This window comes from Bombina bombina, chromosome 2 (genome assembly GCF_027579735.1).
Source record: "Bombina bombina isolate aBomBom1 chromosome 2, aBomBom1.pri, whole genome shotgun sequence".
Lineage (NCBI taxonomy): Eukaryota > Metazoa > Chordata > Amphibia > Anura > Bombinatoridae > Bombina > Bombina bombina.
This window is the reverse complement of record NC_069500.1, coordinates 730,637,355-730,661,570: the sequence shown is the minus strand read 5'-3', so window position 1 is coordinate 730,661,570 and position 24,216 is coordinate 730,637,355. Positions and strand designations below refer to the sequence as shown.

The following is a 24,216-nucleotide window of genomic DNA, read 5'->3' as shown; positions in this document are numbered from 1 at the left end:
TAGCCATCGCAAATTTAGATCAAAAAATGGCGCTAATAAAAATAGTGTCTTCGTTAGAAGTCAGAATAAAGTAATGAACAATTATCACTAACAACTTTTGTTCCAGAACGTTACAGAAATGGGGCGTTATATGAATAGATTACTGAATAATTTAAATAAAATTAGTAACTGTAATTTGATTGCACAATTAGAATTTACTTTATTCCTATTGGTCAAATGTGTATTTTTTTCAAATTGATGTGTTTTTATTATTATATACATTCTTTTTTAAAATTCGAAACTATTTGTATGTATCAATTGGGGTAACAACGAACATAGCCCTAAAAATAAATTTAAACTAGGAAAACAAATGTATCGACTGTAGAAATATCGTCACAGTTATTGCGCATTGTAACAATTGCCAGTTATCTTCTATCGACTGTAGAAATATAGTGCACGTTATTGCGCACTTGTAACAACTTACATGTAATCTATATTGATACAAAAAGATGTAACTTGTTTAATATTTTTTCTTTAATATTGATAAATAATGAAGTTTCGACTCGATTACTTATTTCTTTTAAAAAATAAATCATTTTTAAAATGGGTATATTTTAATGCGCACTAACAATAACAATTAGTTCCGTTATTGGGTGGAGTTTTATGGTTAGAGAGATACATACATACATTTGAAGATGAATCGTTCCAAGAAGTTTTCCATTGGTGAATTACTGATTATCACCTATACAATGGAAAAGTATTTTCCGAAAAAAAAGAAGGGGATATTCACATTGGAACAGGATAGAAGAAATCCAATTTTATCAGAGATGGTGCGACGGGTCAGACGTCTGTCTGGCCATAATAGGACTAGAAAACAGTGCCTGAAGCGTTATAATGATCTAATCCGGAGACAATCTAAATTAAGGACCCTAATAAGAAGCTATGTTATGAAATGTAAGTATTTATGTAATAGTTGTGTATCATTTTTTTAACTCTATTGTAATCTGTCATTAGTTGTTACTTTGTTTATCTTGAACTTTGTGCAGAAATATAATTGCAAATTTTGTATCCATTTTAGATTTATTGCGGTTTGTGAAACAGTATTAACAATGTAATTGTTTCAGTCTGATGTTGTACTGTACAATCGATTAACAATATAAATACAATTGTATTTCAATTTTTAACAGTCAAAAATAGAAAAAGGCCCCGTTATCTGCGCCCAATAAAATGGAATCCATCCAGTCCAGAAGCTGATTGTGATCCACTACCGACTGTTTTTCTGGAGTCTGAGGCTATAATGACAACAGGTATGAATATAGTTACTAAAATGTTTAATATTAAGATAACTCATCATTGATATTAACATTTATATGTTCAAAATTTTTACAAAAAGGGAAAAAGAAAAAAAGGCGACAACGTCGCAGAAGGCCAATGCCCATCATTGATGATGAATCTGACAATGAAGGTAGATTTCCTTAACATATATCTTACAAATAAATAAAATTATTCTATTTAATGACTATAATCATATTAATTATAGACATGATTGAAGAAGATACAGACCAAAATGCCATTGAAGATATAATTGTTGAAGAGGAAAATAATAATATGAATCAAGATTCACCAAATAGCGAGCAACAACAAGACACTAATATATGTAGGTTCATATGTCTATTCATTCACTCCTTATATGTCATTATTTGTACTAAAATAGAACTTTTGTTTTAGTGAATAATTATTGAAAAGAGATATGGATTTCAATCAGCATTGTTCTATTACATAAGTATTCCTGTTATAATTATGTATGTCTTTCAGCTATTCAAGATGAAGGACAGAACCTTGAACATGAAGAAGAAATGCAATCTAATTCATCCAATGTAACGGAATTTTATGATTGGAGTGAGTTCTTTTGTATCATAACAATCTTTAGCTTTCACTATTTTGTGGAACAAAAGATGCATGTGCGTGTACACAGTATTATCAAGATGACATGCTTTTAAATAACAACAGAGGTGTAGATAAAACCTTCTAACAAGAGATTAGTCTTTTGTCTGTGTTTCTTGTTAGCATTAGTTAAAACACTATTGATCTTGTAATACTTTACTGAAATGTATTCAAGTCATGACATAACTATTTTTCTATTTCTCATTGGTATAGTGCCTGAAGATCAAGAAATAACTATAAACAAAAAAGAAATTTTGGATACCCTGCTGGAAGTTGAAAATAATTTGATGAGGACATACATAAAAGTGCAAAACTTAAGAGAAAAATATCAATCCTTTTAATTAGGAACAATAAAGAAAAAAATTATTTCTTTTCAGTTTTAAATAAAAAAAAATAGTATGATATGAAAATAACTTTTATTTTGGTTTACAATAAATACATATATTTTTCAATTTAAAGGTGTGTGTGTGTTTATTTAATCTAAAAAAACCTATATTAATGCTGAGGGGGGAGGTGGATATAAATATAAGAGTTGGGTTAGATCAAAGGGTTGGGTTATATCTTTGAAATACATAAACTCATGTTTAGATAAGTAGTTCAAAAGTTAATACAAAGATATAATTTGTAATACAATTTTGAATGAGATCTTGATGTGCTTTCTTAAATAATATAAACATTGATACAACAAATAATAAAGTAGATATAAAAAAATTGTGTTATTTCAACATTAAATTTTAATCTTACCATTTAACTTAAGATTTATATGTGAGAGAATGTGATAATATGATCACAATTATTATATTCAAATTTTTAAAACATTGTTAGCGATTATCGTAAATATAAATAAATTTTGTGTTTATTGAAAAGCACACATCGAATTTGTAACATTGATAACTGAACAATACAAATTAAAAAGTAATCAATGAGAATTCACATTTATTTCTCATATGCGCTTTAATTTAAGACATTTTTAATAATAAATATGGCGCAAATATATGAATAACGGCGAGATTTATCAATATCACGCCACATCTCGCCTTTGGAAAGTAACGTAGAAATACGACCCCTTTTATGATAAATAATGGCGCACATGTGCGCCTATCGGATGGCGATATGCAGAGTACTTGACGGAGAACGGAACGGCGATCTTGAACAAAGTTTGATAAATCGAGCCCTTTATATCCCACCTTGTAGTGCTTGTTATACCTATTTAAAACTCTCTTGTTTCACTTTTACAATAAAGACACTACTAGATTATAGTCTTTTTTTAAATAAAACACTATTGAGACATATTGTAGATCCTTTCCTATAAATATTAGAGCAGTAAAAATATATTTAGACTGGACTTTTTTTAAGCTTGAACCAGTGTAATTTGGCTAGATTCATTAAAGTGCCTCACTGTAAAGAGGTGTTGATGTTCAAAGTTCATTGAACCTCACTTTCCCTATATTTTCCAACATTTATTCAGTGGCCATTGCTGCTATTAACATTTAAAGTTGTATTAATTGCCCCAATACATGATACATCTCAAATGAAATGTGAATTGTTAGCAAGAAAATAACTATGCATATGCGTTTTTTGTGATGCTCATATTTTGCACAGTGGAACTTGTTCTATATTGCATGAAGTGAACGGTTACAAGACTAAAATGCAGCTCCCTTTTATATAAGGTTGGCTGATCTCACAACGTACTGCTGTAAGCAGGTACAAGGTTTTTTTTCAGTGAGGTATTATTTTCCAGAACTATAGTAATTATTATTATAAAATACTGGTCAACTTACAAGATTTACTTATGTTATATATATATATATATATATATATATATATATATATATATATATATATATATATATATATATATATATATATATATATACACATATTTATACTTATCACTTTATATATACTTTTTTCTCTTTCTTTCGCTCTTTCGCACTATCGTTATCTGTTTTCTCATGTAATAACAACCTCTGTTACACTCACCATACCTATAACAACACAATGGTTATATGTAGTAAAACCTCTACTGTGTCCACTTTCATTAATGGTCAAGAAAAACACAGTCTCACAATTGCTATGCCTGGTGATCCTTTTGAAACTGGGAGCGACCCAGCCTTAGGTCTAGACCCAGAGGCTGTGAACTACAGGTAGACCTAGATAATAAAAATGTTTTATTAGCAGCAAAATCCAGCAGTAAAGCAGTGCATGGCTTAAACTACTGTAGTAGTGAAAAACACATTCCACTGTTTGCTCAATTACTGTGCAAATGCACTGAGAAGGGAAGAAATTAAGCAGTAACAAATATAAGTGGTAATAGCCGATCAATTTACTCTTGTGTAAATAGTTGAGTCTTTTAGCACATCTTTAACAAGTTCATTATAAGGCAATCAGTACCTTTTCTAAAATAAAATGGAAAATCCGTCCTCAAGAGGAAACATGTTAATTAAATCATTTAGTTACATGGATTTGCACACCTCAAACAATTTCCTTCCTTCTCACATATTTGAAAGGCATTAAGAGATTGATTCAACTGTATAAGTGTGAAGTTTCTTAGAGAGGCGCTGCCTTGGTGTTACTTTAAACATTTTCATTGCAAAGATGCACATTTCCCTTTAAAGACTCTTTCATGACCACTAGGGATGTGGTATTTCTAATTAAGGGACTTTATGAACACTTAAAGGGGCATTCTTTGTAAAACTAAAATGTTATATATAGTGTTACATTATTTTATTTTTTAAGCAGAATTCCTTATTACTAATGAGTTTAAACCTGCAAGGTGATTAAATATATAGTAAAATTGTGATCTCAAAAGCCCCCTTCAACCCAGATAAGGATGCAGATGGTGATTGAAGTATACAAAGTGGGCCTGTTCCTGATTGGTTGCCCAGATGTATCCTTATTTGGAGTGACATATGAGTGTGCCAATTGTGCGGATTTGACTAAGTGTTTAACTCATTTGCATTGGATAAACACCTAGTAAGTAAATGTGTTTTAAAAAAATAAAACAGTTTGATATAGACAATTTTTTTATAAGAAACAGCATATATATATATTTACCGTTTACAGAACCATTTAATAGATTTTTGATGATATTGTTCACAAATAAATAGCTGCTAAACAAATATGATTTTTGGGGTGAAGTATTGTTACGTAATTATACACTGCTAAATTATTGTTGAGAACAGTATTTTCTCTGTGTATATGACTAATGAATGAACCCATTGGTGCAGATTATATTGTTTTTATTGTTGCATATCACAATGATCTAATATATATATATATATCTATATATATAATAGAGAAGCCTACTAGGAACATAGGTACCCCAGTTTATAAGGGCTAAAACTATTCTGCATAGCTGTGTGTAGTATCCATTTACACGCTATACAGTCATTAATTAGTTCAATATTTACATGCCTTGATACACAAATCATAAAAAAATCATTGTTCATACACAGTGCACATGATTATTTTAGTAAAACGACTTTCCTCTTTTTATATAATGATTTTTAACGATGTAAACAGAGGATAATGTTAAGGTATTTTAACGTGATGATGATTCAGTCCATTAGAAATAGGACGACAATTTCACCACTATTTACAGTCTCTTCACAAGGCAGTAAATATATAAAAATGTAGTACCTGAGCGATTTAGACAAATACATGATTTATGCTTTTTTTAGATCGGATACCTAAGGTTCACTCAGCCAGACACGAATCCTGGTAGCTTTACAGCGAATCTGTATTTACGTTGCGCGGGTGCCTCCCCAGCGAGTAGTATAGTAACTAACCTAAGCAAGCTGCAGGGGGGAGGAGGTGGGATGGAGAGGAGGGGAGATGGGTTGGAAGAGAGAAAAGCAAATTGAAGAGAGGGGAGGAATGAAAGTTCCTGGGCACCTCCCATAACTTTCTATTTCTCACAGGGCAACTGAATGTTATCCCAGACTTCCCCACACTATGCTACCACTCAGGACAAGTTTAGTGTGGGCATTTATTATTGTAATCAGCAGCATCACAGGGAATCTGCTTAGCAAATTGAGCCAGCATGGAAAAGTGTACAGGGATGCTTTTTACTGACCAAACTCCGGTTTTCCAAACTTATGTCCATCGGAACTACATTAGCTCAGGTTCTCTTTAAATTCCAGGGCTAGTAAATGCAGCATTGGACTTTTTATTTAGTATTCGTTCAATAATTTTGTTGATTGCAAATTGGCAAAAGTTGATCTAACTCATCATATTTGCCTTTGATTTATTTTTTGTAATTTTTGTGCCTTTGAGCTATGATGGTAATCATTTGGAATGTATTTCTGCAAGCATTTCTCTTAGTGCTGGCCAAGGCAAGTCAGAGAAGCTACAGGGATTCAGCAAACTGCAAACTCAACAAGAAAGTAAGTAAGCAGAAGCCTGCACAGCATTTTTTGGTACTTGGGCAAGGGGAGTATAAGTAGTATGGAAGACCAATATTTGTTAAATAACTAAACATAGTTAAATGAAGTGTATCACCAGCTGCATGAACCACAAAACTGTACATATTGTAATTAGTTTACTGCACATATGTAGTTTCCACAAGATTATTAAAAATGTGTGCACTTATTGATACAGGCTTTAATTAAGATGATATAAGTTATACAGAAATGGTTATTAATACAGTATTATTTCAAGATATTTTATCATATGGGGCTAATATATTAATGCATATTAAATATACCCAACTTCTTTAAGGGATATGAAACCCAAAATGTTTATTTCATGATTCAGATAGAGCATGCCATTTTAAACAACTTTCTAATTTACTTCTATTATCAATTTTTCTTCGGTCTCTTGGTATCTTCTGCTGACAAGCAGAGATGTATGCTTAGGGCCGCCCCTTTTCTGGAGCATAATATGGCAGCAAATTTGCAAGATTGTTATCCATTTGCAAGAACACTAGAGGGCAGCACTATTTCCTGCCATGTAGTGCTCCAGATGCCTACCTAGGTATCTCTTCAACACAGAATATAAATGGGAACGAAGCAAATTTGATAATAGCAAATTGTAAACTTTTTTTAAAATGATCTGCTCTGTTGGTATCATAAAAGGAATGTTTGGGCATTATATCTCTTTAATAAATACATACGAATATGTAAAGTATATCTCAAAGATTGCCAAGCAACACATAATGGGAGCAAATTTTTTTATAGTGTAATGGTAGAATAAGCATTTCTGTAAAAATAATATATATATATATGGATAGATAGATTTGCAAATGCACACACAACATTGTGTGTGTGTGTACATATATATATATGTATATATATATATATATATATATATATATATATGTATGTACAGGTGGCCCTCGGTTTACAACGGTTCAATTTGCACCGTTTCAGAATAACAACCTTTTTTTTTCAGTCATGTGACACTATTGAAAAGCATTGAGAAGCAGTGCATTGATTAAAATAGCCAGTAGGTGGAGCTGTCCGCTTGTGTTGCAGCAAAGCCAAGCAAGCTGAAATTAATCAGTTTAACCAGACCTGAGCTATCGAGCAGATTTCAAAGGAACAAGATCTTCCTGTCTATAAATCAGTCCAGATAGGAATGCATAGAAAGAACTGTTTGCAGAAAAATGCAAGTAAAGTCTGTGTTGTGTGATTATTTTATTAGGTTTATAATGCTGTTTAGCATTTAAAGTCTTCATTTCAAAGCTTTAAAAATAATGTATTAGGTGTTACTTATGACAATTTTGAGTGGGGCCTGGAACCTATCTCCCTCACTTCCCATTGACTTGCATTATAAACTGGGTTTCAATTTACAACAGTTTCAATTTACAACCATTCCTTCTGGAACCTAACCCCGGCTACCTATATATATATATATATATATATATATATATATATATATATATATATATATATATATATATTAGTTTACAGCACTAAAAGATGGTCATTTCATAAATAACAATTTTTGTTTCACGTCAGTATTATGCTAAATTTTAATATGAGTGAGTAAAACATATTGGGTTATTAAAGGGACATGAAACACACATTTTATCTTTCATTATTAAGAGAGAACATACAGTTTCAAACAACTTTCCAATTTACTTCTATTATCAAATTTGGCTCATTCTTTTGGTATCCTTTGTTGAAGGAGCAGCAATGCACTACTGGGAGCTAACTGAACACATCGGCTGAACCAATGACAAGAGGCATATATGTTCCGATACCAATCAGCAGCCAGCTCCCACTAGTGTTTTGCTCCTCCTGAGCCTACCTACATATGCTTTTCAACAAATGATACAACAAGACCAAAACAAATTTGATAATAGAAGTAAATTGGAAAGTTGTTTAAAATTGCATGAGCTATCTGATTCGTGAAAGTTTAATTCTGACTTTACTGTACCCAATAGTTATAGAGGAAAACAAGAAAACAGAAGGTTTGGTATTGATGACCTGTTGATAACCTAACAACTTTTGTAATTCCATATCTTCTTCAGATTCAGTGAGGACTTGTAAGTGCTTAGTGTTGAGTTTTTATTTTTACATTTTTATGGTCACAGTTTTGCCTGATTATTGACAAATCTATAATAGGACAATACATGTCAGTTACTAAGTTACAAAAGCTGTTGGTACAGCATCTGTTGGTGTAAATCAGAGTAGCATTGATAAAACACTTTGATGGGTTTCTGATTGTTTTGTTATCACCAAACATACTGTAAATCTGTTATTCACAAATCCAATGTTGTTCCATGAATTATCTTCATACAATATTCATTATTTTGTGATAAATAACAAATGTGCATTAATGTCCGATTGGTTTTGTATAGATATTTGTGTTTACTATTTTATATGTGGTATGTCGTTTGCTCTGTTTTTTTTTGTGTGTGTGAAATAATGTATAGGGCTAGATTACAAGTGGATCGCAAAATATCGCTTTTGCAAGGGCAATATTTCCACTCCACTTAGTAATACCAGCGCACACAAATGTGAGCTGATATTATAAGTTAGCCACAATGCGAACGCGACCTGGGTCCGCATTGCATGGAAGCTTTGTGCTCACAAGAGTGTGCTTCTATAGGTTCCAATGAGAGCCTCGTTCTGATGCCGTGAGACACGGCATGAGAACCTAACGCAGCAAAGGGGGTAAGTTGTGCAGCGATGGGCAGTAAATGTTAAATATATATGTATATGAACATATACATATATATTTATGTGATTTATATGTGTATATATATATATATATATATATATATATATACACATATTAACACATAAATATAAATGTATATAAGCATATACATATATATTTACAGGGAGCACACAATTCCCCATAGACCGCAATGTAAAGGCACTTTTCAGTGCAGATGTTTTTCTAAAATGTATTTATATCTCTAGAGCCAATGTAGAAACTACCATGTTATAAGCCAAGGCTTGACATATTCCGGAGACCAAGGTGCCATAGCTGCAATAATTTGTAGACTACTCTACATATATTTATATACATAATTGTGTGGCTTCTAAGTTTGCTAGAAGTATGTCAACCCCCGTGAGAAACAAACGTGTGAATGTATTTTACGTGAGTCTATTCTACACCACAATTACGGCCTTTAGTAGAAAACAGCTGTTTTGCAGGAGTAAATCCTGGCTGTCATGAGAGAATTACAACATTTGGCTTGAACTCCCCACACAAACAGATCACACTAACAAATTGCATAAACAAGGCCAGACCTCATGTCACTAAAGTTTGGTCACCTCTGGTCTAAACACTGTTTGTCCCTGTTTATCATTTGAAAGAAACTGAAACTGGTGCATATCTCAGTAGCACTGTAAAAACAAAACAAAAAGTTCTTGCTCTCAAACAAATATATCTAACTAAAATGCAACCTAGATTTTATACGTTCAAGTGATACTTTGTCCCCAATCACTGTGAAACTCAAGATAAGTCAAAGACTAAAAGCAAACTAAATGTGACAGTGAATAGCATCACTATCAGGCCCGGCCTATCTAAAGTGATTTTCTTTAGAGACTGCCCTGCTACCTTAAAGTTAAATATTATCCTCAAGGGCCGTCGCTTTACTCACTAACTTTACTTAGAAAATTCTATCAGCGGATGAAATGTAACGAGGGGAGGGAAACAGAGGTGCCAGGTAGTCAGATAGTCAGCTATGAATGGTTAATACTTAACAAACTATTTCAGTGTCATGTTTCTGTCCACCAACCAAATTGAAATATTTTGTTATGTGTCACCCATTTATAACGGTGTTACTAGACAACAATGATAATTGAAAGCTACAGGACAGGGGATAACATTATAATGGATCATATTTTTATTTGATCGCTATTTATTTTGGGAAGCAACTTTTTTCTTACTGATTGCTATCTCGGAAACAATGAGTATGAGGAACTACATTATTAGTCTCAAATTTAAACTTAAAGGGAATTGAAAGTCAAAAATAAACTTTCACTATTCATATAGGCTATGCAGTTTTAAGAGAATTTTCAATTTACTTCTATTATCAAAATGGTCTTTGTTTTCTTGGTATCATTTGTTGAAAAGCATACCTAAGTAGGCTCGGGAGGAGCAGGAGCAATGCACTACTGGGACCAAAATGTCGATTGGTGTTTAAACACATATGCCTCATTTTATTGGCTCACCAGATGTATTCTATAATTATTTATTCCGCAGTTTAATTGACTCCGCTACGTGCTACAGTGATGCCTAGATCAGTGCAGGAGTTTATTTACATATAGTTTCTGAAAGACATTCCTGGACTGCTTTGAAACATCCAGACCCTGATATAATAAGTATTTTTATGTATTTATTTTCCAGAGCAGTGCTAAATTGCTAATATACACTATGTATATATAACATTAACTTAAAGTGACAGTACATTTAAAACTTTCATGATTCAGATAGAGCAACTTAAACAACTTTCCAATTTTACATCTGTTATCACAATTGCAACATCGCAATTGCAATATTGTGAATTATGAATATTGTGATTGCGCATTCTCAATATAATGTAAACATTAATATTGAGAAGCGCAATAACTAAAAATACACGCGTAAGGAGACACATTCACGTTTACAGTTTACATACATATTGTAACATTACACTATACAATACATTTACATTAAACAATGTATATACATATATCATATACCCACAACCCCGCTGCTCCTATAGGTGTATTATAGATATGTTTAATTAATGATAGTATTGTATAAATAGGGGTTGCGTTTCTGCTGACACATGTAAATTGTATTGTCATACAGGATTGTGTAAAGGGATTATTTACATTACACATTCAATGTAGGCGGCAATGTTGCTTTGAATATATTGACAGTTTCAGAGAGGCATCGCCATCCAATGAAATGTATGGTAAGACGCTTCTCGGCAATGCTGCCTTTAAACAGTACTGTCAGCCCTTTGGAATGTTTCTCCGGTTTTCTCTACATCGCAACGGATCCCTTTTGAATATATCTTGCTGCACAAACTTTGGTCCTTGACAATCTGGCCCCACCTACCATAGCTTGGAAATCATACACTCAGCTGATTTTCTTCACTTTAAGTTCATCTTGAACTCTTACTATTCTGCCCTTAATCTATAAAAACAACATTACTTCTCTACTCTTATCTCTACTCTTTCTTCGAACCTAAAACGTCTGTTCTCCGCCCACCCCCACCTCCCACTACAACTTTTCTCTCAGCTCAAGATTTTGCCAGCTACTTCAACAACAAAATCAACTCCATCAGAAATGAAATCGGCTCACTACATACTACCAGTCTCCCACCCCCCAAAAGCTCACAATCATCCAAAATCCACAAAGCCAAAAATCTAGCTCTTTTGCCCCTGTTACAGAGGAAGACATTTCTGCCCTTATACTATCCTCTCACCTCACTACCTGTCCCCTCTACCCCATCCCCCTCACAGCTACTCCCCTCCCTATCATCTACCCTTATCCCTATACTCACACACATCTTCAACCTCTCCCTCAGCATTGGTATATTTCCCTCATCTCTTAAACATGCACTGGTCACACCGATCCTCAAAAAACCTTCTCTCGATCCAACCTCCCCATCCAACTACCGCCCTATTTCCCTACTCCCTTTTGCTTCAAAGCTTCTTGAAAAGCTAGTAAATGCTCGTCTATCCCTTTTTTTTACATTAAACTCTGTCCTTGACCCTTTGCAATCTGGATTTCACCCCCTACACTCCACAGAGACAGCAATCGTTAAGGTTACCAACAACCTACTTACAGCAAAATCCAAAGGCCACTTCTCTCTACTTATCCTCCTTGATCTGTCTGCAGCCTTTGATACTGTTGACCACCATCTTTTGCTCCAAACCCTCCGTTCCTTCGGCATCTGCGACATAGCTCTCTCGTGGTTCTATTCCTATCTGTCTAACCATACCTTTAGTGTTACCTTCTCTGGGGCATCCTCTGCCCTGTTACCTCTTTTTGTTGGGGTACCGCAAGGCTCTGTCCTCTGTCCCCTCCTCTTCTCAATCTACACGTCCTCAGGTTCCTTAACAAAGTCCCACGGGTTTCATTATCATTTGTATGCCGACGACACCCAAATCTACCTCTCTGCACCAGAAATATCTCCTTCCTTGCTAACCCGTGTCACTAACTGTCTCTCTCATATCTCATCTTGGATGTCCTCTCACTACCTCAAGCTAAATCTCTCCAAAACTTAAGTTCCTTATTTTCCCCCTTCTTTCTGCCACTTCTCTATAACTGTTGATAACTCCATCATTAATTACCCCAACCTCACATGCCCAATGTCTTGGGGTCACACTTGACTTAGATCTATCTTTCACTCCTCACATTCAGTCCTTGGCTAAAGCCTGCCGCTTCCACCTTAAAAACATCTCTAAAATTAGAAATTTCCTTACACAAGACACAACTAGGCGGAATCAGACTGATATGCTACAGGAAAGTTCTACTCTGTGAAAAGCATTACTGGGCTAAAAAGCTGCATCCAGGTGGTAATTCGCCATAGAACAGGCTAACAATGGTATTGAGCCAGTTGTTCGTTCCTGTGAGTACACTTCTCTCTGTATGTATTTAGTCTCCCTATGGAAAAAAGGGGCAACCAGGCGTGGACTCCTTGCTCAGTGTGCTTAGAGGAATATGGCTAGACCTCACCAATGAAGGCTGAAACGATCGTCTGGGGTTGCTGTGTTCCTTGTTCAGAGAGGAATTGCCTGGTATTTTGGTGCTGGACTGACTGTAATAGGCGGGATCAGACTGATATGCTACAGGAAAGTTCTACTCTGTGAAAAGCATTACTGGGCTAAAAAGCTGCACCCAGCTGGTAAATCGCCATAGAACAGGCTATATATAAAAAATTGTAAAATATATCTATGTCTATATGAATATATAGGTGTATATATATATATATATATATATACATACATACATATATTATATATATATATGTATGTATATATACATGTATATATATAAATATATATTTAAAAATACTGTGAACATTTTCTTCTTAGTGAAGAACATTAGAATGTGAAATATTTACAGAAAAAAACACTTTAAAACATTATTAAATATTAAAATTGATTAAAAATGATTTTTCAACTTTTAAGGTATTTGAGTGGAAAGGTATAAAGTGTATATATATATATATATATATATATATGTATATATGTGTATATATGTATGTATACATATATAAAAACCCATAAATACACTTACCAGTCAAATACCTTGTTATATACCATATACATATAAACCCTTACATTTTTTTTATTAGATAGTGTATATATTAGTGTAACACTTTATTTTAATGTACTTATGTTGTGTTTGGTGCAACTTTTTTTAACCCTTACACTTTAGGGGGCATATTTATCAATGTGCAAGCAGACATGATACGAAGTAGCGTATCATGTCCGCCGCACATCGATAAATGCCGACAGCATACGCTCTCAGCATTTACCATTGCACAAGCAGTTCTTGTGAACTGCTGGTGCAATGCCGCCCCCTGCAAATTCGTGGCCAATCGGCCGCTAGCAGAGGGTGTCAATCAACCCGATCGTATTCGATTGGGTTGATTTCTGTCCGCAGCCTCAGAGCAGGCAGACACGTAATGGAGCAGCGGTCTTTAGACCTAGGTCTTCACTTGTGCCAACCCGACACACACTAATTTAGTTTGCGTTTTAGGGAACGTGTTTACTTTAAACTTGTAATACGTGCACAAGTTAGTGCAGTCGCTATATTGGTTATTGTGACCAGCGCTAACAATAGTGCGCCACTTGTAATCCAGCCCTATATAGGGAAAAGCTAATGCTCTGTTGCAGAATTGTATTACAAATTTAGAGAAACTGTTAAAACAAGTGCATACTGTCTTCGCAAAAATGTTGGTCTGCAAAAATGTTAGCTTAATGACTAATAGCATCTGTTCATGGCTTTCTAAACTTCAAAAATTGCTTGAAAATATGACTTTTGTACACTTTCCTTTCGGGGTGTTAATAAATAAAATAGACTGAAATTACTAATTATCTGGCATGACCTAGTATAGCTATATACAGTATATAGTACTACAATTCTACAATATATTGCCAGAATTCAAAATAAGAATACTGCTGCATTAACAGTTTGTTCTCTTGACAAAGGGGACACTTTCCCCCCCGAAACACTATGCTGTATGGGATTAGATAAAAATACGTTGAGTTAAATTTTCAGGATTCCTAGTATGCACAGAAACCTGAAGAAAATGTACCATAAGTGCAGATTTTGAGCAGGGCTATCCCACTTCTACATATGGTCAACGGAAACTGATTCAATGAGTAACATTGTGTGTGCCCCTATTGTTGGGTGCACCCATAATGCTCTGTGTGAGTGAGGGTCAAGAGAAAGTCAAGCGAACTTCCTGATTAGAAACAAAATATGTCAAAAAAAAACTTTTGCTATCTTGGTATTATTGAGCTACAAAAAAGCAGGTGGGATAGCTAGTTGTGGAGTAACATCAGACCAAATGGCATACATGGAGGAAGTAAGATCTCTCAATGTACCATAATAATATCTTATGATGTGTATCCAATGTTGTCGGAATTCTAGTTTGTTTTTTTTGTTGATTGGTAATTACCATTTTCTGCAGTGGAAACAAATTGAAAATCAAATTAAAAAACAAACAAATTGGTAAATAGGGAGAAGATTTGTTGATATATGTTGGAATTTCTCAATGGGAGTGTCACCTTAAGGCAGGGTTTGACAAACCCAGGAGACAGGGAGCCACTGACTCCTAGAATTTTACCCCTGGCTCCAAACATTTTGGGTTATTCTCCATGTATAAATACAGATACCACTGTCTGGCTCCTAAAAGTATGTCTGGCTCCAAAATATTCCTACTGGCTCCTAAATTTTTAACAGATTTGTCGACACCTGCCCTAACGGCAATGTTGCCATGGACACTGAAGCAGAGGGGCATGCTCCAGTTCACCATTTGTATGTTATGAAGAGAACAGCATGTTGCAGCCCTCTCTGATATCCGGGCAGTTAAACATTGCCCTAGTTGCTTACCATAACCCTAATACTTAACATGTCTGCAAACCTCACCTTAGATCAAGATTATTGTCAGACACATGCTTCTTTAAGTGGTTTCACAGGAAATAAGATGTCAGCATAAGATTATTACTTTCTATTTTGGTCACAAAACCGTGGTTGGGAATATCACTGCTACGATATTTTTGCTAGGTACCAACCTATGCTTTTGGAGACAAATCATTATTCCTCAAGTTATTCCTTTGGTAGCTGTAGGCTGTCTAATTGCTATGCTGTGTATATGTTTTTATGTGATCTACGAGGAATGTGAAATTGCTCTAGGGAACAAGAAGACATGAAACACCAGTGTTCTCCCCATCACCACCCGGCTGATTTTACTGACCAACCGGCTAAAATTTTAGCCAATATTAAGCTAAAATTAGCTAATATTACATTTTTTATTTTATTTATTGCTTAAATTATCACTAAATACATTTATGTTAAATAATGCAATTAATTAGTGCTTTGGATTGCAGAAATGATATAATGTTAGAAAATATTACACTGCCCTCACCCAGCTACTTCATAAAGCCACCCGGCAGGCAAAACTTTATGCGGAGAACACTGAACACATTTAAATTTTTATTTAAAGGGCTGTAATTTATCAGGATACTGTGTAGTGGAGAGGTGCAGAGTTTGTAGTATATAATATTATGACACATTACAAGGATTGGAAGACCCACGCTCAGTAAAGGTTCTAGGGGGAGCTAGGCTCAAAGCTACTATCTGCCCTGAATTTGCAAGTTAGTGAATATTTTTTTTTTAGATGTCCAGTCCTCTATGTGGGTAAAAGCAAGAAGAGAGGAAAAGGCAAGACAAGGGGTATTTAAAAAATAAAGGTAGGAATAGGTAAAGAAGATAAGACACCCTCATGTATCCCCTGGACTCAATTTAGAATAATTTAGAATAATTTAAAATGTTAGAAGCCAGAAATCAAATTTTAGGGGTGGTGACAAATTGGTTCCCAGATTTATCAAGGCCTTGTCTACTGATTACAAAGTTAGGTGGGATGACCATAAAAAAAGACAAGTTTACAAAGAGCCAATAATTCACCCTTCACCAACCCTCTCATACTAATCTATACTGAAGAAATGCTTTAATTTCTAGCACACAGAAGTAAATATATTCTATATAGCAAAAATATATTAGTTTAAGGATATATAAATTATAGATGTAAAGTATTTTAATATGGACCCATAGTGGATATATGCCGTTATTTATTTATAATACACAATTTGGTTATAGTATAGTGTATAGAGAGAGAGAGACTATACAACACATGGATATCTATATTAATCCCAAATCTAAATTAGATTTATGTTTTAAATAGCTGTAACACATGAAATAAACATGACAATTGAGAAATCGTTATTTAAAAAAGAAAATGATGTTGCCCTGCTTGTAAACTGTTGGCAGAATTACTTTGGAATAAATACTGTTAATGAGCTCCTGTTGGCAGTAATAAAGTTATGTGGAGTGTGTGTCTTTTGTTTGCTTTATGTTATCCCTTTTTTCTTCTAGTTGTTTATTTTTCTCCAACTCTTATCCTTTTGCCAAGCACCTCATTCACTGCAATCTGACCCCTCTCCTGCCCAGCCAATGATCACAAGAGGATGTACTTGCTAAATCATTATTGCTTCATTAACTCCTTTTATTCTATCTCCTGTTTCCATTATCACAATTTCTATTTACATTTTAATTAACCAAGATTCTCACCATTATGCCTTTATCTAACACAAGTATAGGATTTTTGCAGATTTAACAAGCGGTATGTATCTATCTATCTATCTATCTATCTATCTATCTATCTATCTATCTATCTATCTATCTCTCTCTCTCTATACATATATATATATATATATATATATATATACACAGTATATAGTATATATATATATATATATATATATATTTCCTCTTCTGTTTTTTTTTTACTTTAATAGTTATACTTAGTACTTAGATTTATAGGTGCTTTAAAGTTGAAAACGTGTGTAAGTGTGTGTGTATATATATATATATATATATATATATATATATATATATATATATATGTATATATATATATATATATATATATATATACACAGTATCTCACAAAAGTGAGTACACCCCTCACATTTTTGTAAATATTTTATTATATCTTTTCATGTGACAACACTGAAGAAATTACTCTTTGCTACAATGTAAAGTAGTGAGTGTACAGCCTGTATAACAGTGTAATTTGCTGTCTCCTCAAAATAACTCAACACACAACCATTAATGTCTAAACTGTTGGCAGCAAAAGTGAGTACACCCCTAAGTGGAAATGTCCAAATTGGGCCCAATTAGCCATTCTCCCTCCCCGGTGTCATGTGACTCGTTAGTGTTACAAGGTCTCAAGTGTGAATGGGGAGCAGGAGTGTTAAATTTGGTGTTATCGCTCTCACACTCTCTCATACTGGTCACTGGAAGTTCAACATGTCACCTCATGGCAAAGAACTCTCTGAGGATCTGAAAAAAAGAATTTTTGCTCTACATAAAGATGGCCTAGGCTATAAGAAGATTGCCAAGACCCTGAAACTGAGCTGCAGCATGGTGGGCAAGACCATATAGCGGTTTCACAGGACAGGTTCCATTCAGAACAGGCCTCGCCATGGTTGCCGAAAGAAGTTGAGTGCACGTGCTCAGCATCATAACCAGAGGTTGTCTTTGGGAAATAGACCCATGAGTGCTGCCAGCATTGCTGCAGAGGTTGAATGGGTGGTGGGTCAGCCTGTCAGTGCTCAGACCGTACGCCGCACACTGCATCAAATCGGTCTGCATGGCAGTCATTCCAGAATGAAGCCTCTTCTAAAGATGATGCACAAGAAAGCCTGCAAACAGTTAGCTGAAGACAAGCAGACTAAGGACATGGATTACTGGAACCATGTCCTGTGGTCCGATGAGACCAAGATAAACATATTTGGTTCCGATGGTGTCAAGCGTGTGTTGGCAACCAGGTGAGCAGTACAAAGACAAGTGTGTCTTGTCTACAGTCAAGCATGGTGGTGGGAGTGTCATGGTCTGGGCCTGCATGAGTGCCGGCACTGGGGAGCTACAGTTCATTGAAGGAACCATGAATGCCAATATGTACTGAGACATACTGAAGCAGAGCATGATTCCCTCCCTTCAGAGACTGGCCAGCAGGGCAGTATTCCAACATGATAACGACCCCAAACACTGAGGGGAAAGGTAATAGACTGGCCAAGCATGTCTCCAGACCTAACCCCTATTGAGCATCTGTGGGGCATCCTCAAACGAAAGGTGGGGAGTGCAAGGTCTCAAACCAGCTCCGTGATGTCATCATAGAGAAGAGGAAGAGGACTCCAGTGGCAACCTGTGGAGCTCTGGTGAACTCCATGCCCAAGAGGGTTAAGGCAGTGCTGGAAAATAATGGTGGCCACACTAAATATTGACACTTTGGGCCCAATTTGGACATTTCCACTTAGGGGTGTACTCACTTTTGTTGCCAACGGTTTAGACCAGTGTTTTTCAACCAGTGTGCCGTGGCACACTAGTGTGCCTTGAGAGATCCTCAGGTGTGCCACGGCAGACTGACAACAGTGTGACATATTTTTTAAACTTTGCTTGTTTTTTACTCCCAGTGCAGGGGTAGTTTGTAGGAGGCATGGCATCACAGCACAATACATACAGTATATGTGTGTTTGTGTGTATGTGTATATATATATGCTGTATTAGGCTACAATGTGTGATTTTTTTAAAAATTTTGGGATGGTGGTGTGCCACGGGATTTTTTAATGTAAAAAAGTGTGCCACGGCAAAAAAAAGGTTAAAAATCACTGGTTTAGACAATAATGACTGTATGTTGAATTATTTTGAGGGGACAACAAATTTACACTGTTATAAAGACTGTACACTCACTACTTTACATTGTAGCAAAGTGTTATTTCTTCAGTGTTGTCACATGAAAAGATATAATATAGTATAAAGTATTTTGTGAGATACTGTATATATATATATATATATATATATATATATATATATATATATATATATATATATATATATATATATATATATATATATATAAATTTGAATTTTACATCAGATATTTTAATTAATTCCACTCATTCCAAGGAGAAAATGCAGAAACAGAACATAATGTAAAACATTTTTGGGACAGGGGCAATTTGGGACTAATAGGTGATGTAACAAGTTGAAATAAGAAGGTGATGTCAAACTTTGAGGCAATCGTGTAATCATAGTATATAAGGAGCCACCAAAAAGCCTAGTCCTTCAATGTATATTTTATAGTCACTATAATAATTATTATTAAGATTTTTTCAGTATTTTATTTGTAAAATTTATATAACGTGCTTTAAGGTGACTAATTCTTCATGTGCATTAACCCGACACTGCGTTAGACCTACAGCGCTCATCCCGAAACACGTTATGCATATATTACATTTCAATGTTCCTTCACATAGAAGAAAATGTTCTTTATATGTTTTAAACTTAGCACGCCGCTTGTTATCTAGCCCATAATGTGGTATTGACTCATGTTTAAACATTGATTATCATCTTAAAGGAACATTTTGGTGTAAAACTAAAATACTCAGCATTGTTATTTTACTTTTTTTATACAGCCCCTAAGAAGGATACACCTATTGATCCAATCAGGAGAAGCAAACATGTTTATCTGCCAATCATTTGCCGCTTTAATATACTGAATGAAAAAATGATATGAAAAATGTGGCATTGTTAGTTTTAAATGTCAAATTCTAAAGGTTGGAAATAGATATCAGTATTTAGTATGGAGAAATAATCTTAAACGGGTATTTTCTTTTGAAATTAATAATTGTTTTTTCAATGGGCCTTATTCTCTAAAGCTCTCTGATGTTGTAAGATTATTTAAGAAGTCTCCTTAGTACTGTGAGGATCCTCAAAGAATTTTAGAATGGCTAATTTTAGCTTGATGTTTAATGCTCATGAATGGCATTGGAGCAGACCTAGTGCACAAGTTTAAAGGGAAAGTCTAGTCAAATTAAACTTTCATGATTGAGATAGGACATGTAATTTTAAACAACTTTCTAATTTACTTTTATCATCAATTTTGCTTTGTTCTCTTGGTATTCTTTGTTTAAAGCTAAATCTACAGTAGGTAGTTTCATATGCTAATTTCTAAGCCGTTGAACTGTAATCACAGAGGTAAAATGTATTTTAATATAACAGTGTTGGTTATGCAAAACTGGGGAGTGGGTAATAATGGGATTATCTATTTTTTTTAAACAATAAAAATTCTGGAGTAGACTGTCCCTTTATCTGTGTGTTTAATCTATTTGTATGAGGAGGGTTTAAACAGTAAAACATAAGTATTCACTAAAGAATAAAATGCTGTAAAAATGACTGCATTTTATCATTACACCAGAATCTTCCTTTATGGCAATTGAGGGCACCTGGATTTCAGCATGTTACATTCACTAACCTGCAGCACCCAAACTTTCATTTGCAACAGTAAGAAATGCCTTATTTTGTATCTAGAAAACACTTATCCTGTATTTTACCACACAGTCCCATTTCCATCCTAAATCCACTGTCTCCCGCTTTCACACAATGGTTTTAGGGACTTTTGCTAGGGGCCTGATAAGAGTAAAAGTACACAACTTGGGCCACAAATCTTTCCATTTGAAAAAGAACTGGTTGACTGTCACTTTATGAACCAATTGATTGAAACGATTAGCAGCCCTGTTTAAACTATACATCTATACATTTACTGACTTTATTCAAGAAAGTGAACCTTCATTATCAATTTGGGAGTGCAAAATATGGCTTGATATATCCGTACTTGGTCCAGTCTCGCCATAAGGAAACCTTTGGGTATTTGGTGTAGTTTACACCCTGTTAGATTTTCATGCGCGACTCAGAGATGTTTAACGCAAGCGCACACCGGATAAAATAGCTTACACACATTGAAGTTGACAGAACTAGAAATGATTACTTGTTACATTACTCTGGTATTGGCCTTGATTGCACTTGGGTAATTCCCAGGAGCTCACATTTGGAGAGCTGTGGAAAACGCATAAGCAGCCACACCTTTGTGTTTTCCAGAAGAGAAAATACATTGTTTTGAACCAGTTAATTATGCACTTTTAGATCAAAAAATCAATTACTTACTACTGAGTGAATCATCAAAGTTTGATAATGGAAGTAAATTCGAAAGTGTCTTAAAACTGCATGCTCTTTCTGAATCATAAAAGTTTGTTTTGACTTGAGTGTCCCTTTAAAGGACAATTGAATGCAGTAGAACTGCGTAGTCAAAAAGTGCATAGTAAAAATATAATGCAATAGCACTTACTCTGAATGTTAAATGGGCAATAGATTTGTTTCTAACAAATTGCAAAATGTTCTATAATTCGCTGGCCCCTTGTATCATGGGACATCCTTCAGCCAATTGCAGACTCATGTACGTATACACTGTTATCTCTTGCACATTTTCAGTAAGAGGTGGTGTCTCACCTCATAAAGTATGCAAATTTAAAGACTGATCAATTTGATAATGGAAGTAAAATGGAAAGTGTCTTAAAATTGCATGTTCAATCTGAATTGTGAAAATTTCATTTCAACTTAGTGTCCCTTTAAAGGAATTATGTCCCTTTAAAGGGGACAAGCAAGTTAAAATTAAGCATTTGTGTTTCACATACATAGTAAAAAACAACAACATTCCAATATACATTTTTTATTAAATGTATTTATTTCTCTTGGTATCATTTGTTAAAATATAGTTCCTTTTCATGAGACCATACTGAGATAGACTTAGAGTGTGCACGTCTTCCTATGTGCCTACAACAGTGTTGCAGTCATTTCTATAACAATGTTATACATAAACTGCCTAAAAATATATAAAAGTTTAAAAAGAAAATGCTCTGCTATGTTATATAGCATTTTAGTATTGCATTATCGCCTCCACATAACCATGTGTTCAACCCCTGCAAAGGGATTAAACATGCAGTTAAAGTCAGCTGGGAGCTAGCTGAACACACCTGGTCAGCCAATGACAAGAGACAAATGTGTAACCACTAATCACCAGCTATCTTGCAGCAGTGTATTGCTACTACTGAGAATATGTTCATATCCATTTAAACAAAGGATGCCAAGAGAACAAAGTACATTTCCCAAGATAACTGAATTTAAGGGTCTTGCTGTATCTTAAAGGGACATTCAACGTTTGTATTAATGTTTCAGAATTCTACCTTCCTCGCTGTCCTCATCTGCTCCTCTCTTTTTTTTTTTTTTTTTTATTTGACCTCCTTGTTCTTTTAATTGAAAAAGTTCTCTAGTACTCTGTATGGAATTGTGTTGTATCTGTCCAGATGTGTCAGCCGTAGATAGAATTTACAAACTCATAAAGAGCCAGTGTCAGACATGATAGTTACATTTTGGCTGTGGATACAATTAGGAGATTGGGAACACGTGCAAGCAATAGTTAAGCCTGTTACATAAACCATGAATTAGATTGGAAAATGTATATGTGCCTGCTAATCCTAACCAGATGTGATTTATTGTGTATTAATTATCCTTGAATGAGCAGTCATCTGTTAATATTGACAATACATTTATCACTTCATTTAGATTTTACTATGAAAGGATGGTGTTTGTTTGGCTGAATAAACCTTATCCATTATGTATTACAGGTATTATTGTGAGCAAATATGTGCAGATTCAGTCAAGAGCTGCAATTTCAAAAAGAGTTTAACACTCCCTTAGTGTCAGCACACTTGTGTGTTTAGAGAAACAGACTATCTTTGTATGTAGAATATGGGGCAACCATACACAAAATGGCTGCATTAGGCAATTTGCAGCAATTTAAAGAAAACACAGGTTAGAGAAATTAATATTAAAATTAGCTTTTTGACCTCTTTATAGCGCATGGGACAAGCACATTTTTTACACAATTGCATGAGGTATTTAATATCAGATGTATGGAATCACCGGAAGTGACGTCAGATTGGAGTTTTCAATGTATCTCGATAGAACACCTGCATTACCAATATAATAAGAAGCATTTTATAAGATATATATATATATATATATATATATACCTGTATATATTTATTTACCCTCGAGTGGGCTTAAAAACATCTCTAAAATTAGACATTTCCTTACACAAGACACAACTAAGATATTAATCCACTCTCACTCTTTACCGCCTCGATTACTGCAACTCTGTCCTCTCTGGTCTCCCCACCTGCCGCCTAGCTCCTTTACAATCCATAATGAATGCCTCTGCCAGACTCATCACTCTTTATCTGCTGCACCTCTCTGCCAATCCCTTCACTGGCTTCCTCTTGCCTCTAGGATCAAACACAACATTTTCACAAAGCCCTCAACTGCACTACTCCCCTCTATATCTCAGACCTTGTCTCCAGATACTCTCCCTCCCGTCCCCTTCGCTCTGCTCATGACCTCCTACTCTCCTCCTCTCTTGTCACCTCATCACACTCCCGTTTACAGGACTTCTTTAGACTGACTCCCATCTTGTGGAACTTTCTGCCTCACTCCACAAAACTCTCTTCTAGTTTTGTAAGCTTCAAGCGCTCCCTAAAGACTCTACTGTTCAGGGATGCATACAACCTACATTAACCTTTCTTTCTCCAACATTGGTGTGTCCGGTCCACGGCGTCATCCATTACTTGTGGGATATTCTCCTCCCCCACAGGGAAAGGCAAGGAGAGCACACAGCAAGAGCTGTCCATATAGTCCCTCCCAGGC

At 34.9% G+C, this 24,216-nt stretch overlaps 1 protein-coding gene across 1 annotated transcript in view; it reads left to right on the top strand.

Moving 5' to 3' along the window:
• Positions 1–5,868: 5,868 nt before the first annotated feature.
• Positions 5,869–24,216, top strand: part of LOC128649468 (metalloprotease TIKI1-like) — a 188,141-nt gene continuing 169,793 nt past the window's right edge. The window contains exon 1 of the mRNA XM_053702751.1: positions 5,869–6,311. Coding sequence (XP_053558726.1) covers positions 6,204–6,311 — 108 coding nt within the window. The 5' untranslated portion in view covers positions 5,869–6,203. The remainder of the gene's footprint in view (positions 6,312–24,216) is intronic.